This window comes from Ananas comosus, linkage group 2 (assembly GCF_001540865.1).
Source record: "Ananas comosus cultivar F153 linkage group 2, ASM154086v1, whole genome shotgun sequence".
NCBI classification, from domain to species: Eukaryota; Viridiplantae; Streptophyta; class Magnoliopsida; order Poales; family Bromeliaceae; genus Ananas; species Ananas comosus.
Window position 1 is genome coordinate 12,194,371 of NC_033622.1, and position 14,940 is coordinate 12,209,310.

Sequence of the window (14,940 nt, forward strand, 5' to 3'; positions counted from 1 at the left end):
TTAATTACTTTACAATTTATTATTTAAGCAATAAATAATGACTTAAATATAATAAAATTAGATTTAGAATTTAATTAAGCTTGTTCCCACTTGGAAACAAGCTTTTTCCAGGTGGGAGGGGAGAACTGTTCTAAGATTACACAGGCTTATTCCCCGAAAAGGAGGACTACTATTTTCGAAAATTAGTATTGTTGTTTGGATAGAAGCGGAGAATAAGAGCTTATTTCCCCACTTGAATCCCAATCAAATATTGCCCAAATGGTATTTAGAAAAGAAGATAAAAAAAGACACAAATTCCACAAAAGTGAAGTGGATAGAAAATAATGTAGAGAGGATTGGATTAAAAAAATAAAAAAATAAAACATGTACGAAATTTATCGCAATTATGAATTATTTTGATTCAGCTAACTAATCCTTTAAAACTTTACCTCACTATTTAATCTTTTAATTTAATTGATTTGAATCAATCAACAACATTTCTACTTTAACATTTAAACTAATTATTTACTTAATTAAATTTGTAGCAGTGAAATTGTAGAAAGTATACTAACTAAACCTGTAAAGATAAACGAACGACGTATTCAAATTTTGATGTCAGAATATTGTTGGCCGACTAAAATCAAACAAATTGAAAGACTAGATAGTGAAATTAAAATTTTGAAAGGTTTGAGTAGCTAATTTCAAATAGTCTATAATTTAAATAAGTTCTATGCCATTTTACCAAAAAAGAAAAAAATTTAATTAATAGATGAGATTTAAAAAAACAGGTTGGATAAAAAGCATTTATTTCCTTCTCATAATAACTTTGGTAAGAACCATTGTTAGAATTTTTGTCCCTGCATAGGGTTAATTAATATCTTATAAGAATGTAACTTATATTAACTATAGCCGTGTTATAAGTTTTTTAACTTATTTGATTTGAGCTAGCTAATAAATTTTATAATTTAAATTTTATTAGCATATTTTATATAATTTATATGATTATATTTTTATTAAAATCAGTAATGGGCCTAATTTTGTACCAAAAAAGTTATTAGATAGTTTAAATTAAGTAGACTAAAAGATTAGATATCAAAATTAAATTGTAAATAATAATATTTAATATGCTCTTAAAAATTTAAAAAATATCTTATTTATTTCTAGTGATCAAAGTATCTTCATTGGCTTCCAAAAATTCCATCAAATATCCTAATTCCCTTGGGTTTACTGGTATGATTGGATTTTAGAAAAATATTTTGAATGTTGAAGGATAAATTTGAAAATATTTAATAGTAATAAAAGAAATATATAAGTAAAAGTTTCTAAAGTTTGTAAGATTAGATAATTATTTCAAAATATACAAAAGAATGATTCTTTAAATGTTTATATTGTATTTCAAGTACGAAGTTTGCCTTTAGAAACAAAAGAAGGAACCCTTATCCCCAATCAAAAGCTGCCAAGAACATCTGATAAGATAGCCAGCGAAGCTTCGTACGGAACATGTCACAAAACGTGTTTGGTGTATATAAAATTATCATCCAAACCGCATATTTTTTTAATTTAGAATAGAAAATTTAATAGTATAAAGCTGATGCCTATAAATAGTATTTCAACGTAGTTTTATATATATATATAGTATATATTTGGTAGCATCAATATCTTCGATGCTATAATAGCCATAGCAATCAGACTATATACATATATATAGCAACATGAAAAACGATCTGAAAGCATAGAAGGCTTCGTACTTCCAGAATCATAATACCTCATATACTAACATAATATATATAATAATATATATATATAGTATATATATATATATATATATAATATATAAAGGCATACTTTATTCCTTACATATATTATAAATAAATTATATAAAATAAATTATTATATATGATAAAATAAATATACTATTTTAAATTAACTTGTTATATAAAATATTATATTATAAATTACTATATGAAATAATTTTATAAATAATTTCATATAAAATATACTAATATAAATTAATTTTTTAATTTTAAAAAATATATTTAGACATTGTTCTAAACTTTTTATTCAAACGCTACTAAGAATATTCTATAAAATATTCCCAAATGCATCCAAACACAAATTTACAATTGTTTTATCTTGTACCGGCATATCCTCTGTTCTGAAGAACAATAAAAGTTGTTCTCCAAAATTTAGTTCTCCAATTAAACGCAAGCACTAAGTAGAAACGAACTTAATAGATTGTTCTAGAACAACCCGTTGTAACCGGAGCAACTTATTCCATCTAGTTTGATTGAGGGATATCTCCTTTTGTTTTGGGATATTCCTGATAACAAACGTAGCCATTTGGCTGCATTTAGTTCAGGTATAAGTAATTACTGCTTATTTCAGAATTAGATACAAGTTCAGATATGAGCAAAAACTAGATAATTTTGCATTTGGAAGAAAATTGAATTGCTCTTGAGAATAAAGTAATAGTGTTTGGATGGTTAGATAGAAACAAGATAAATAAGAGTTATAATTCTAAGTTAAATTTTTTTTATCTAATTAATTAACATCAAAATATTAATTAAAAATAATTTAATAAATTAATAAATTTATTAGCTATGAATATTGTATAAAATAATAAAAATATATTAATAAATTAAATACATATAAAAATATAACTTTTTAATTACTTAGAAAATTATTTTAGTTAGATAACACTAATAAAAAAATTAATTAAGTTAATAAAAATATTAATGGTTGATCAATATAAATATTAGTTTATGGATAAACATATTTAATTATTAATAATTAATTAGCTAATTAATTATAAGTAATAAATTAATTAATTGTTTTATTGTTTAAGCAATGAATAATAATTTAAATATATTAATTAAATTAATTAATAAATTAATATAATAATTAAATTTAAATTTAAATTTTAATTAATCTTATTCTCACTTGAAAATAAATTTATTTCAGAAAAAATGGTGAAACAACAGTTTTGAACTTATATGTATTGGATTATACCAATTTATTTCACAAATCCGAAATTTGTAGTTTTATTTTTCTTTTTTTTCTTTTTTTGAGAAAGAGGTAGCACGCTTCATTCATTAAGGAAAATAAACTTAGCGTACACAATAAAGACAGTTAGGACCTCCTAAAGGATCCGAAAATAGAGTAGAATAAAACGAACAAAAGAAAATTAAAAAAACCTCCCCCACTAATCGTTTCGAAAAAATAATTGAGGCGAGGTAGAAAATAAAAAAGCCTAAAGGAAAGATCGAGAAGGAATGCACAGTTATGGGTCAAGAGCTTCACGGATCGAGAAGGAATGCACAGTCCGGCCTAAAGGAAAGATCGAAAAGGAAAGACCGAAATTTGTAGTTTTCAAGTACGAAAGTTTGCCTTCAGAAACAAAAGAAGGAACCCTTATCCCCAATCAAAAGCTGCCAAGGAACATCTGATAAGATTGCCAGCGAAGCTTCGTACGGAACTTGTACAAAACGTGTTTGGTCTAATATTAAAACATCATTCAAACCATTTTTTAATTTAAGGATAAAAAATTTAATAGCATAAAATTGTTGGTGCTATAAATAGTACATTAGCGTAGTTCTATATATATATATATATATATANGAGAAATAATAATATTGTAATACTAACCGCGACGTCAAAACGCCAAAAATACGCATGCGCTCACTCCACTCGCTCGCTCGCTCGTAAGAACGAAACCAAGTTTTCTCTCTTTCTTTCCTATTAATTTTTTTTTGTGCTCAAAACCTCTCTCCCTCTCTCTATCCCTAAAACTTAGCAACAAAAAAGGAAAAGATAAGGATGGAGGATAGCAACGTGGGCTTCACCGATTAATAAAACAAAAATGCCAACAAGCCACTCCAAAACTAAGGATTGAACTTTAGTCCATAACAATATAAATCTTGAGTTTGAAAGTCCGTTTTTATGTCTATTTTGAGCAAAACATCTCCAACTCAATCAAGTATATGCTGTAACCTTGCCAACTTGTTAAGATTCAGTATATCACAATTATTTTTTCATATTATATAGAGAGAGAGAGAGAGAGAGAGAGAGAGAGAGAGAGAGAGAGTTGAGCTGGAATGCTATCGGTAGCAAACGGGCTTCGTTGCCACCCATTTGTTTTCGATGATAGAGCCTTCAAATCGACGATCGGCACCGTTGAACATGATCTATACTACTTGAAGTATCTAGAAATCAAGTTTTAAATCTTTTCAACATTATTGACCTAATGATCAAAGAGTTTTAAAATTTGTAAATTTAATAGTCGATATGAGGTATTTTCTTGTTTAACGGTGTAAAGCAATCCAAATCAATTGAATTTTGGTTAGAAAATTCTTTAAACTATCTAAAACAAGATCTATACTCTCGATCTTCATTATAAAATTCCTATCATCGCTTTTAGAGGATATTCATATTCAACCGTTCATTTTTACGCCCACTTGATGAATAAGAGAACAATATCGAAAAAGTATAAAATTTGATTTTTAGATACTTCAAGTGGTATAGATCATTTTTAACGGTACTGATCGTTGATTTGAAGGCTCCATCATAAAAAACAAATGGGTGGCAACGGAGTCCGTTTGCTACCGATAGTATTCCAGCTCATCTCTCTCTCTCTCTCTCTCTCTCTCTCTATATATATATAATATGAAAAAATAATTGTGATATACTGAATCTTAACAAGTTGGCAAGGTTACAGCATATACTTGATTGAGTTGGAGATGTTTTGCTCAAAATAGACATAAAAACGGACTTTCAAACTCAAGATTTATATTGTTATGGACTAAAGTTCAATCCTTAGTTTTGGAGTGGCTTGTTGGCATTTTTGTTTTATTAATCGGTGAAGCCCACGTTGCTATCCTCCATCCTTATCTTTTCCTTTTTTGTTGCTAAGTTTTAGGGATAGAGAGAGGGAGAGAGGTTTTGAGCACAAAAAAAAATTAATAGGAAAGAAAGAGAGAAAACTTGGTTTCGTTCTTACGAGCGAGCGAGCGAGTGGAGTGAGCGCATGCGTATTTTTGGCGTTTTGACGTCGCGGTTAGTATTACAATATTATTATTTCTCGTTTAAACTCTTTTGATAATTTTTGGTAGAAATTAAGAGTTAGAAACTGTTTTTTTTTTTATATATACATTTTAGGAGCAGATTTCGCGCAATTTTGACGATGATTTTTCGAGCTATTTTAGAGTGTTGTGGCTGCTATCCAGTCTACCGTTCATTTCTTTAGATTTGTATTATAGATGGGTTTCGTGTTGTCAAAATTGGCAGACTAATTTCATGCCCGTCTTATATTATTTAATCTGTGAGATAAACTATTGATATAGTTGAGATAATAGTGATAATTTGACATTTGCTAGTAGAGTAGATTGAGACATATATATATACATATACATATATATATATATATATATGCATATATATATATATATATGTGATATAGTATAGTACATATACATATATATATAGTACACGTTATTTACAGTATTTACATATATTACGATATACAGTATCGTAGCATTACTTAGCTAACTATAGTATGAATATATACATATATATATATATATACATATATATATATATATACATATATATATATATACATATATATATATATATATATATATATATATATATGCTAGTTGACTGTGATGCAAATGCATGTAATAATTATTTTAATTTATTTTAAATCAATATAAATTTGCCTATTATATTTATTTAAAAATTTATAATTTATAAATTCATATGTTATATTTATTAGAAAATATTTGTAATATTTTATATTTTTTTACATATATTAAATATTTATATTTTTTTTTATTTCTGATGATCTAAAATTTAAATATGTGTTTTAAACAAAAAGCATCAAAATTTAATTCATATTTATTTCAAATTTTCAAATTTAATTTTTATCTACTATAATTAAAATTTTTGGATAAGAATGCTATTTTTTAACAGATTAATCATAACCGTTCGTTCTTATTTGAGATTATTTTAATTAAGTGAACCGTTCATTTTTAATTGACACAACTGTTCATAGGATTGGATTTATAGATGGATAAGAATGCTATTTTTAACAGATTAATCATAACCATTCATTCTTATTTGAGATTTTTTTAATTAAGTGATCATACCTGGCCCTAAAAAATATAGAGAATATTCTTTTATTCCTTTTTGTATTCTTTTATAGATGGATAAGAATGCTATTTGTTAACAGATTAATTATAACTGTTCGTTCTTATTTGAAATTTTTTTAATTAAGTGATCATACCCGTTCGTACCCGTCCCTAGAAAATATAGGGAATATTTTTTTATTTATTTTTGGATTCCGTCTGTCATTGTCGGAATTTCTATACGCTTGTATATATAGTATAGATATATATGATATTTTTCTAAGGGTCAATAGACAGTTACAGTTAGTGTGAGACTATAACTGTATTTTGGACACTATGACAGTATTATCATGATCTATTTGATCATCGCATTTGATCACAGATTGCATGTTATGTTGAGTTTGACAGTGATACTATACTCGGTTGGGGAAGCATCCCGTGAGTGCCACTCCTGAGATTGGGCTATGAGATATTATTATGGCATGGGCCGGACAGTAGTCTGCGTGGTAGCAAACCACTATAGGTGGGTGCTGGACACGAGGCGGAGCAGACTAGACCTCACTATTGAGTTGGTCACTATGATTGGGCATTATTGCAGTATTTTATTTAGTCTCTAATTAACGCATGCAAAACAAAATTTACAATTTCAGTTATATTTCAGAGACATAATAGTAACAGTTATTTTCAGCAATTATTCATATTACTATCTGTTCCTTTATATTGCTCAGTATTTACTATTTTTGCCTCTTATAGACCTAGTGGTGTAGACTGTCGGCGTTGACGATCGTACCCACTAAAAACTATTGATTATAGTTCTCATACCCTCTTATTTAATATTTTATTTCAGAGCATTCAGCACCTGCGACTGATCTAGATAAGGGGATCGCGGCGGATAGTTAGCATCTCCCACCCTCCTTGTGTGTGTAGTTGGACCACCTATTAGTGAGCAGTCTGTACAGTATTTTGACACTTGGAGTGGTCAGAAATGTTGTACAATTTTGAAGATTGGTGTGGTGATGATTGTAGATCGTTACAATGTTGTTATATTATATAATTTTATTTTCCTCTGATACCTATTATTGTTAAATTTGGTTAATTTTGTTGAATAAGTTTTGTTGACGCTTCGTATATATAAAGTGTATCCTTATGCATGCGGCAAGTCTGTTGACGTAGTCCGGACTTCCGCTGTAATTAATCCGGGGCGTGACAATAATTATATATATAATACTTAATATAGAAAATAATTAAATATTAATATATAAATGATAAAACTTAATCAAATAAATAATATATCAAATTTAATTAATTTATATTATATATAAAATAAATAAAAGAACAATGTTATTCTTAATTTCCCTATGACCTATATTTAACGGGTTGTTCCAGAACAACCCGGAAAAGCCTGCTCTGTTGGAGCAACTTGTTCCGTTAAATTCCCCCACCGTTTGGTTACAAATTAGGGGATATTCCGTCTTGTTCCGAAATATCCCTGGTACCAAATGCAGCTAAAGAAACTAAGAATGATTTTGTTCTTTTCTTTATTTTATTAAATAAATAGATATATAAATAAATATATTAATATTAATATTAATATTATCTATGATAATATATTTATACTTAAATCTTATAATATATTATAAATTAATTAAATTTGATATATTATTTATTTTATTATTTTATCATTTATATATTAATATTTAATTATTTTATTTTTTATTAAATATTTTATATATTAAATTATTTTTTCATACAATATATATTTCTTTTAAATTTGTATTAAAATTTATAGTATTTTTAATTTAAATTATAAGGATATTGCCGGTATTATATTTTATTCATTCCATATATTATGGATAAATTATATAAAATAAATTTTTACATAAAATAAATTATTATATAAAATAAAATAAATATACTGATATAAATTAAATTGTTATATAAAATATTATATTATAAGTTATTATCTAAAATAATTTTATAAATAATTCAAATATATATACTAATATAAATAAATTATTTTATTTTTTAAAATATATTTAAACATTGTTTTCGACTTTTTACCAAAACAATACTAAGGATAAACCTCTTGAGATATTTCTTGTTCTCAAAAACAATAAAAGTTATTCCCAAAATAAGTGTTTTCAATTTTTTTTTTTCTTAATTTTTTTCTTAAGAAATGTTCAGAGTCGAAGTACTTATTAGTCTTTTATTCTCCCCACTAATCTAAATCTACTTTTCCCTTGTCCAAAAATTAAAACCTAAATACATGGTCGATAAAGGATACTTAGTAACCAAAATACAGAGAATGAAAAAGGATACCAACAGTAACAAACATGTTGGAAGAAAAGAAAATTAGTATAATCACATCTTCAAAAATATAAGAAAAAAGAATACGGAAGAGTGATGATGTTTATAGACAAATCTCTTACACAAAACAACCGGGGATATATGGCACAAATGCAGCAAAACAAATAAACAGCTTAAAAAATACAAACAGAAACATCTTTTACAACCAATAGATAGAGGAAATTGCCTGTAAACAAAATCAAAGTCAATTTCGATATCATCCATGCTAGTAAGTAGATCGACGGGTCGTGTTACCATCCATATATATTCAATATGCTATACAAACATCCTGCTGCAAATTTTGTTTAACTAGTTTTGGAAATTGTGAGGCCGATATAAGCTGACAATTCTATCATAAATCTTCTGGATCGGTCTCGCATTCATCTCGAAGTTCTGCACATTAGCAATAGCAGAAATAAGCATAAAAATACGTTACAATCATATAACTTTTGGGAGTTAAGCGTGCACCTTAACTAAGAAACTACCTAATATAGTATTGCAAAATAGCCCTGTTCTTGTATATAGGACCACGAAACATGTAATCAGTTTTGCGATTGATCATTATGTACTTAAAATGAAAGTACCTATAGCATTACAAATAGTCGTCTTATTGTACTTAGGATCAAGTGACCTATAATAGCCCTGTTCTTGTATATAGGACCACGAAACATGTAATCAGTTTTGCAATTGATCATTATGTACTTAAAATGAAAGTACCTATAGCATTACAAATAGTCGTCTTATTGTACTTAGGATCAAGTGACCTATAATAGCCCTGTTCTTGTATATAGGACCACGAAACATGTAATCAGTTTTGCAATTGATCATTATGTACTTAAAATGAAAGTACCTATAGCATTACAAATAGTCGTCTTATTGTACTTAGGATCAAGTGACCTATAATCAACTATGCAACATGAAGGATTGGGAGATTGGAGCATTGAACGATGAACAACGAGCGTATTTCGCATATTACATGGTTACCAATACAGCAGAACAATATTGGATCTTAGCGGCATGTTGTTAAGTTTTGCTTTGCACTTAAGTTGTTCTGTGTTTCACGAAACGAATTCATTCACATGTACTGATATAGTGATATGTTTTTCTTTTTTTAGGGAAAAAGAAAAAAATCTTCTCAACATTGCAGGTGTTCTCGTCTAAGTTATGTGTTATAAGCTTGCATTCTGCAGCTTCCATTCCCTCTGAAAATCTGTGCGTGGTGCATGTGCGTCTGTGCTTAACATGTGGACGCATGTGTGCGTCTCCGTAAATGAAAGGTTCGAAAGGAGGATTCGCTTGTGCTAACTTACATCGTGGACAGCTTCTCTCAGCAGATGCACCTGCTCCTTCGACACCGTCCGCACCTGCGAACATTTCAAAAACAGGCTCATTTCATTCTTCCTTGTTTCACCAAACTGCACCTACTTAATTGCACAGCAACCGCTAAACCGGAAATGGAACAGAGAATTAGAACACGGCATAAACGTTTTTGAACCGACCTTCTTAACGATGGTCCACGCCACTCCCTCAGTGCAAGGTGGGGTTGTGAGTGAGCCCATGTATCTGTAATACTTCCTGCTTCCCCTCTTTATACTTCTCGGATCCACGGGCCCCAACTTTTCCTCTGCTTCATGTGTGTCACCGATCTTCTTAATGTATGACTCCATCTGTAAATGCCCGCATAAACATTTCGAAAAGGATTTCTATAAAGCAATGTAGTTGATAGGGGTGTGTTTATGCTATTGCCTCATTTCATCATTAATTCGGTCCGAAATAAGATTGTATGAATCGGCAACCAAATGAACTGAATAAATCGAATTTAAATTAGTTTAAACGATGCAGCCAAGTTTACGGTACTGTTGAGTTCGTCAATTTTTACAAATTTTTAAATGGGCATAACTTTTCATTCGGGCGTCCCTTTTCAGCGTGCAACCCAAATTCAAAAAACACAATTCAAGATCTATACGCCGAACTGCAAAGCCGTCCTGCACAAGTATGGAACTCAAATTTAAATGCCTAGGCCTCCGAATTTGCACTTTTAGATTATTTGGTAGAAAGTTTTGTATTTTTTTTTTTATTTTGGACCCGATTATTTGGTTATTTCTGGTCGGTTTAAGTTTAGAGATATGTTATATTTTATTATCTTCTGTCGTAATAGGATTCGGATATCGTTCCTATATATGTACGTGATGTTCGGGTAATATAATTAGCTTTTGCGTTGATCAGTAACGTTTTTTTCTTTGTCGAAGAATTGTACTTTTCGTATATCTCTCTATCCGTTGGTATACTTCTTCGCTCACTATGCGACTTAGGCTTAGGTCATTTAGTTTGAGTGGAGTTTTCTATTCAAATTTGCAACTACTAAAACCGAACCGATCGTATACCCCATTTTTAGTTATTAGCATTCGAACAAGTCTCTTAATCTGGGCAATAAACATACCCTGGCTAGGAACGGATCGGGCCGGCCGGTGGTGTACAAAATCCCGACCACGGCGATCTTCTGATCAGCGCTCTGATGAACCATGTGCATCTCCAGGGAGTATCTGCCCAAATCACACGATCAAGAGATCATCTACTCAATAATAATATATATATATACTGAGTAATAAACATACACTCGTTAAATTAGTAGTAGATCAATGTGCGATCATGAGCAACTAATTAGTTAATTACCTCTGGCCATTGATGGTGTGCTCGGAGGGAGAGTGCCAATGCAGCTGTTTGAGATCATACGTAGTCCCATTGATCCATAGCGCTCCTGCGTCATCCTCCCATTGGAGCTAAATCCAAGAATCAGTAAACAAGAGTACCCAAATTAGTAAAAGAGGAAGAAAAAAACAAAAAAAAGAAAAAAGAAAAAGAGAGGGGATATTATTATTAATACCATTATATCATGGCCGCGGTTCTTTAAGATGGCATTAGAAGGGCTATAAGAACGACGCAGCGTCCCCAGCGAAGAAACTTGTTGAACCCTTTTGTTCAGGAGATCGATAGGGGACTGCGATCGACCCTTCCCACACGCGGCCCATTCCCCGTGGATCTCGCCCCAGTGCTCAGGCCCATTTTCGCTCCCTTGAACGTAGCTAAACTCTTCCTCATTCTCTGCCCATTTTTTTTTTTTTTAAAAGAATTTAGCGGCCCCAAAAAAAAAGGAAAAAAAAAAAAGAAGAAAAATACAAGGAGGGAAAAGGAACAACAACATACCAACTTCTTGGGAGGTGGAAAAGGGGACGGAGAGGAGGAGGAGGGAGATGAGGGAGATGGTGGTAATGAGATTGCGGAGGAGGGGCATGTTGTTGTTGTTGTTGTTGTTGTTGTTGGAATAATTTAAATTGCTAATGGTAAGACGTGGATGCGATCGAATTGCAGAGGGTAATGCAGGTGCGGTGGTGCTATTAATAGTATTGGGTGCCTGGAAACATGTGCTCGTTAATTAATTGTTTAGGTACGGTTTGATTTGGGTATAAGCAATAACTAATTATTACAGGAATAAATACAAATATGGGGATAAAAAAAAATAATGTTTGGATGAAAATTGAGTTGTTCTCGAGAATAAAAATAATTTTAGATAGTTTTATATAGAAAATGGAGGTGTTGGTTGGGATAACTGAGAACTACTATTATCGGGTAAAAAATTAGCGTTTGGGTATAAAGGAGGGGATAAGGGCCGATTCCTATCCCTATCTCTATTCTCTAAAAACTAATTATTACAGGAATAAATACAAGTATAGGGATAAGAAAAATAATATTTGGATGAAAATTGGATTGTTTTCTGGAATAAGAACAATTTTAAATAGTTTTATTTAGAAAATAAAGATGTTCGTTGGGATAACTAAAAATTACTATTCTCGAATAAAAAATTAACGTTTGGATATAAAGGGATAAGGATCTATTCCTATCCCTATCCCCAACCAAACGTTGCTAGGGTTTAGGGTAGACGAGGCATGGGAGTACTGGATCGCGGGCGGAGGAAAAATTCTAGAATGCAACGGGTATATTAGTGACGTGGCGTAACAAACCAATCAAATTAATCTTTTTAAGAATATATGTCCCATCATGATTGTAAAAAAGTATTTTTATTGTACTTTTGTTTGAAAAGAAAGAATGTGATTGGCTTGTTATTGATGACGTGGTGCAAGTGTGACAGTGTAGAATTTCTCCGGGCGGAGGGAGTCGTCCTAAAAATAACATAACAACATAAAAAAAAATGTACCCTCTCTCTGACCCAGCTGCAATCTCCGTCCCGAGAATAAGTCTAGTATGTGATGTAATATACACACTATGTCATTTAATTTTTAATTAATTATATTATTTTTGAAAAAAAATAAATGAAAATATTTTTTATTTAAATTTAAATATTATGATAGTAATATAAATATTAAATTTTAGAAATTTTCCGTCACGAGGTATATATTTACCGTGTAACGGTTACGTATCACGGATTTTTTTAAAAAAAATTAAACTGACACGTAAGTCCCGCCCGCTAATAAAGACGTTTTAAAAAGAAAACGTTTTCACACAAAAAGACAAATCGACCGCGCGTTGTTTTGGGGAATCCCGACAGGTTTTTCTTTTTCTTTAATAATAAGAAAAAAAAGAAAAAATTCTATCTAGAAGAGATTGGATTAAAAAAATAAAAATAAAAATATACAAAATTTATCTAAATTATAAATTATTATAAATTAAGCATCTAGTTTTTTAAAATTTTAATTTTGTTAGCCAATCCTTCAATATATTTAATTTAAGGCAGTCAATAATATTTTTATTTTAAATTTTAAGCTAATTTCGTTAACAAATTTATAATTGCAAAATTACATAAAGTATATTAATTAAAACTATAAAGATGAATGATGTATTCAAATTATTTTAAAAAAATATTATTTACTGATTAAATTGAAATAAATTAAAAAAATAAATAGTAAAATTAAAAGAATGATATATGGCACACGTTAGTATGCTTTGCTGAAGATGAGATGTTCCTTCTTAGCACTACCAATAGAACTATTGGGCCCACCACTTTAGCTATAGACCGGGGTTTTTTTTTTTTTTTCTCATACTTTTTGTTTAATGATCTCGATTTATATATTTTTTAAAATAATATCTTACCTAGGTTTTTTTTTGGAGAGAGAAAATTATAAAATATTATCTGCTTCATTCATTTTTAATTAGAAATGAATTCAGTTAACTATGCAAGGTTAGTATTAATATTTTACCAAGTTGAGTAGCCAAAAATNTTTTTTTTTTTTTTCTCATACTTTTTGTTTAATGATCTCGATTTATATATTTTTTAAAATAATATCTTACCTAGGTTTTTTTTTGGAGAGAGAAAATTATAAAATATTATCTGCTTCATTCATTTTTAATTAGAAATGAATTCAGTTAACTATGCAAGGTTAGTACTAATATTTTACCAAGTTGAGTAGCCAAAAATTAGTAGGCGCACAAGTAAAAAATTATTTTATTTTAGATAAAAATTGCAACGATCATTTTCTGATTATTATTGCCAAAATTTGAATCTATGCCTTTCTTGCTCATTTTTATACAAAATTTTTTTTAAATTGTAACTCTTAAAAGAATTTTGATTTAAAATTTTATATTTGAGATAGGCTATAGGGGGACTGGATGACAGTCACAACTAATGAAACGGGCGACCAAGTCCAAACAATAATGTCTTCTCAAACAATCAAAATAAATAAAAAGGTGACATACAAAATTTGAATTGAAGTTGTATAATATAATTTGGGAATAATTGCATACAACTCTACGTAAATACAGTAAATTGGTAATATATTTCTACAAAATTTAACCTTTTTTTATTATTCCTGTAAAAACTTTAATATTTTTTAATATGTCCATAGCGTTAGGATCCGTTAAGAAAATTTAGTTAACATATGTAAAGTACTTAACTTTAGTTAGTCAATAAAATAAATTAATATTTTTACTCCTTTTATATTTTACCTTCTTCATCTTCCTTTCCTCCTTCATGCCAGTTTTGAATTCGTATCTAGAATTTCTTCGCCCCTATTCATTCACGGTGTGTGATATTTTGCTTATGTCGAACGCACGTTACTTCCCATTTAATTTTTTCTATAATTTTTTCTTGTTTTACTCGAAAGAAAAGTTTGAGGAGAAAAGGAGTGAGAGAAAAGGTTACAACAATAGTTAATTGATTTAGATTTTAAAAAAGAAGAAGATGATCAAAGATATTTTTGCACGATTATAACTATTGTGACTTTTAAAATAATATATTTATAATGACAAATTTGGCATTTTTCTTATCTTAAAAAATAAACAGTTGTTTAGCAGTAACAACAGAGGAACAAATTAAATTTTACTGAATTTTTATAGAAATAAAAATTAAAAATTAAATTTTATAGAGATATATTTAATATACGGTATGTTTATACGGAGTTTTATACAAGTAACTCTATAATTTATTAGTGTACTATTTTTTGAACCTTTTCACATATAAATATGTTTTGTCGTACGA

The 14,940-nt window shown here is 29.1% G+C and overlaps 1 protein-coding gene across 1 annotated transcript; it reads right to left on the reverse strand.

Moving 5' to 3' along the window:
* Positions 8,496 to 11,806, reverse strand: LOC109724241 (alpha carbonic anhydrase 7-like). Its single transcript, XM_020252990.1, has 7 exons — positions 11,655 to 11,806; positions 11,335 to 11,552; positions 11,124 to 11,230; positions 10,891 to 10,993; positions 9,950 to 10,117; positions 9,761 to 9,814; positions 8,496 to 8,843 (listed from the first exon to the last, which is right to left on the reverse strand). The coding sequence occupies exons 1-7, from the start codon at positions 11,740 to 11,742 to the stop codon at positions 8,760 to 8,762; spliced, it is 822 nt and encodes a 273-aa protein (XP_020108579.1). The 5' UTR covers positions 11,743 to 11,806; the 3' UTR covers positions 8,496 to 8,759.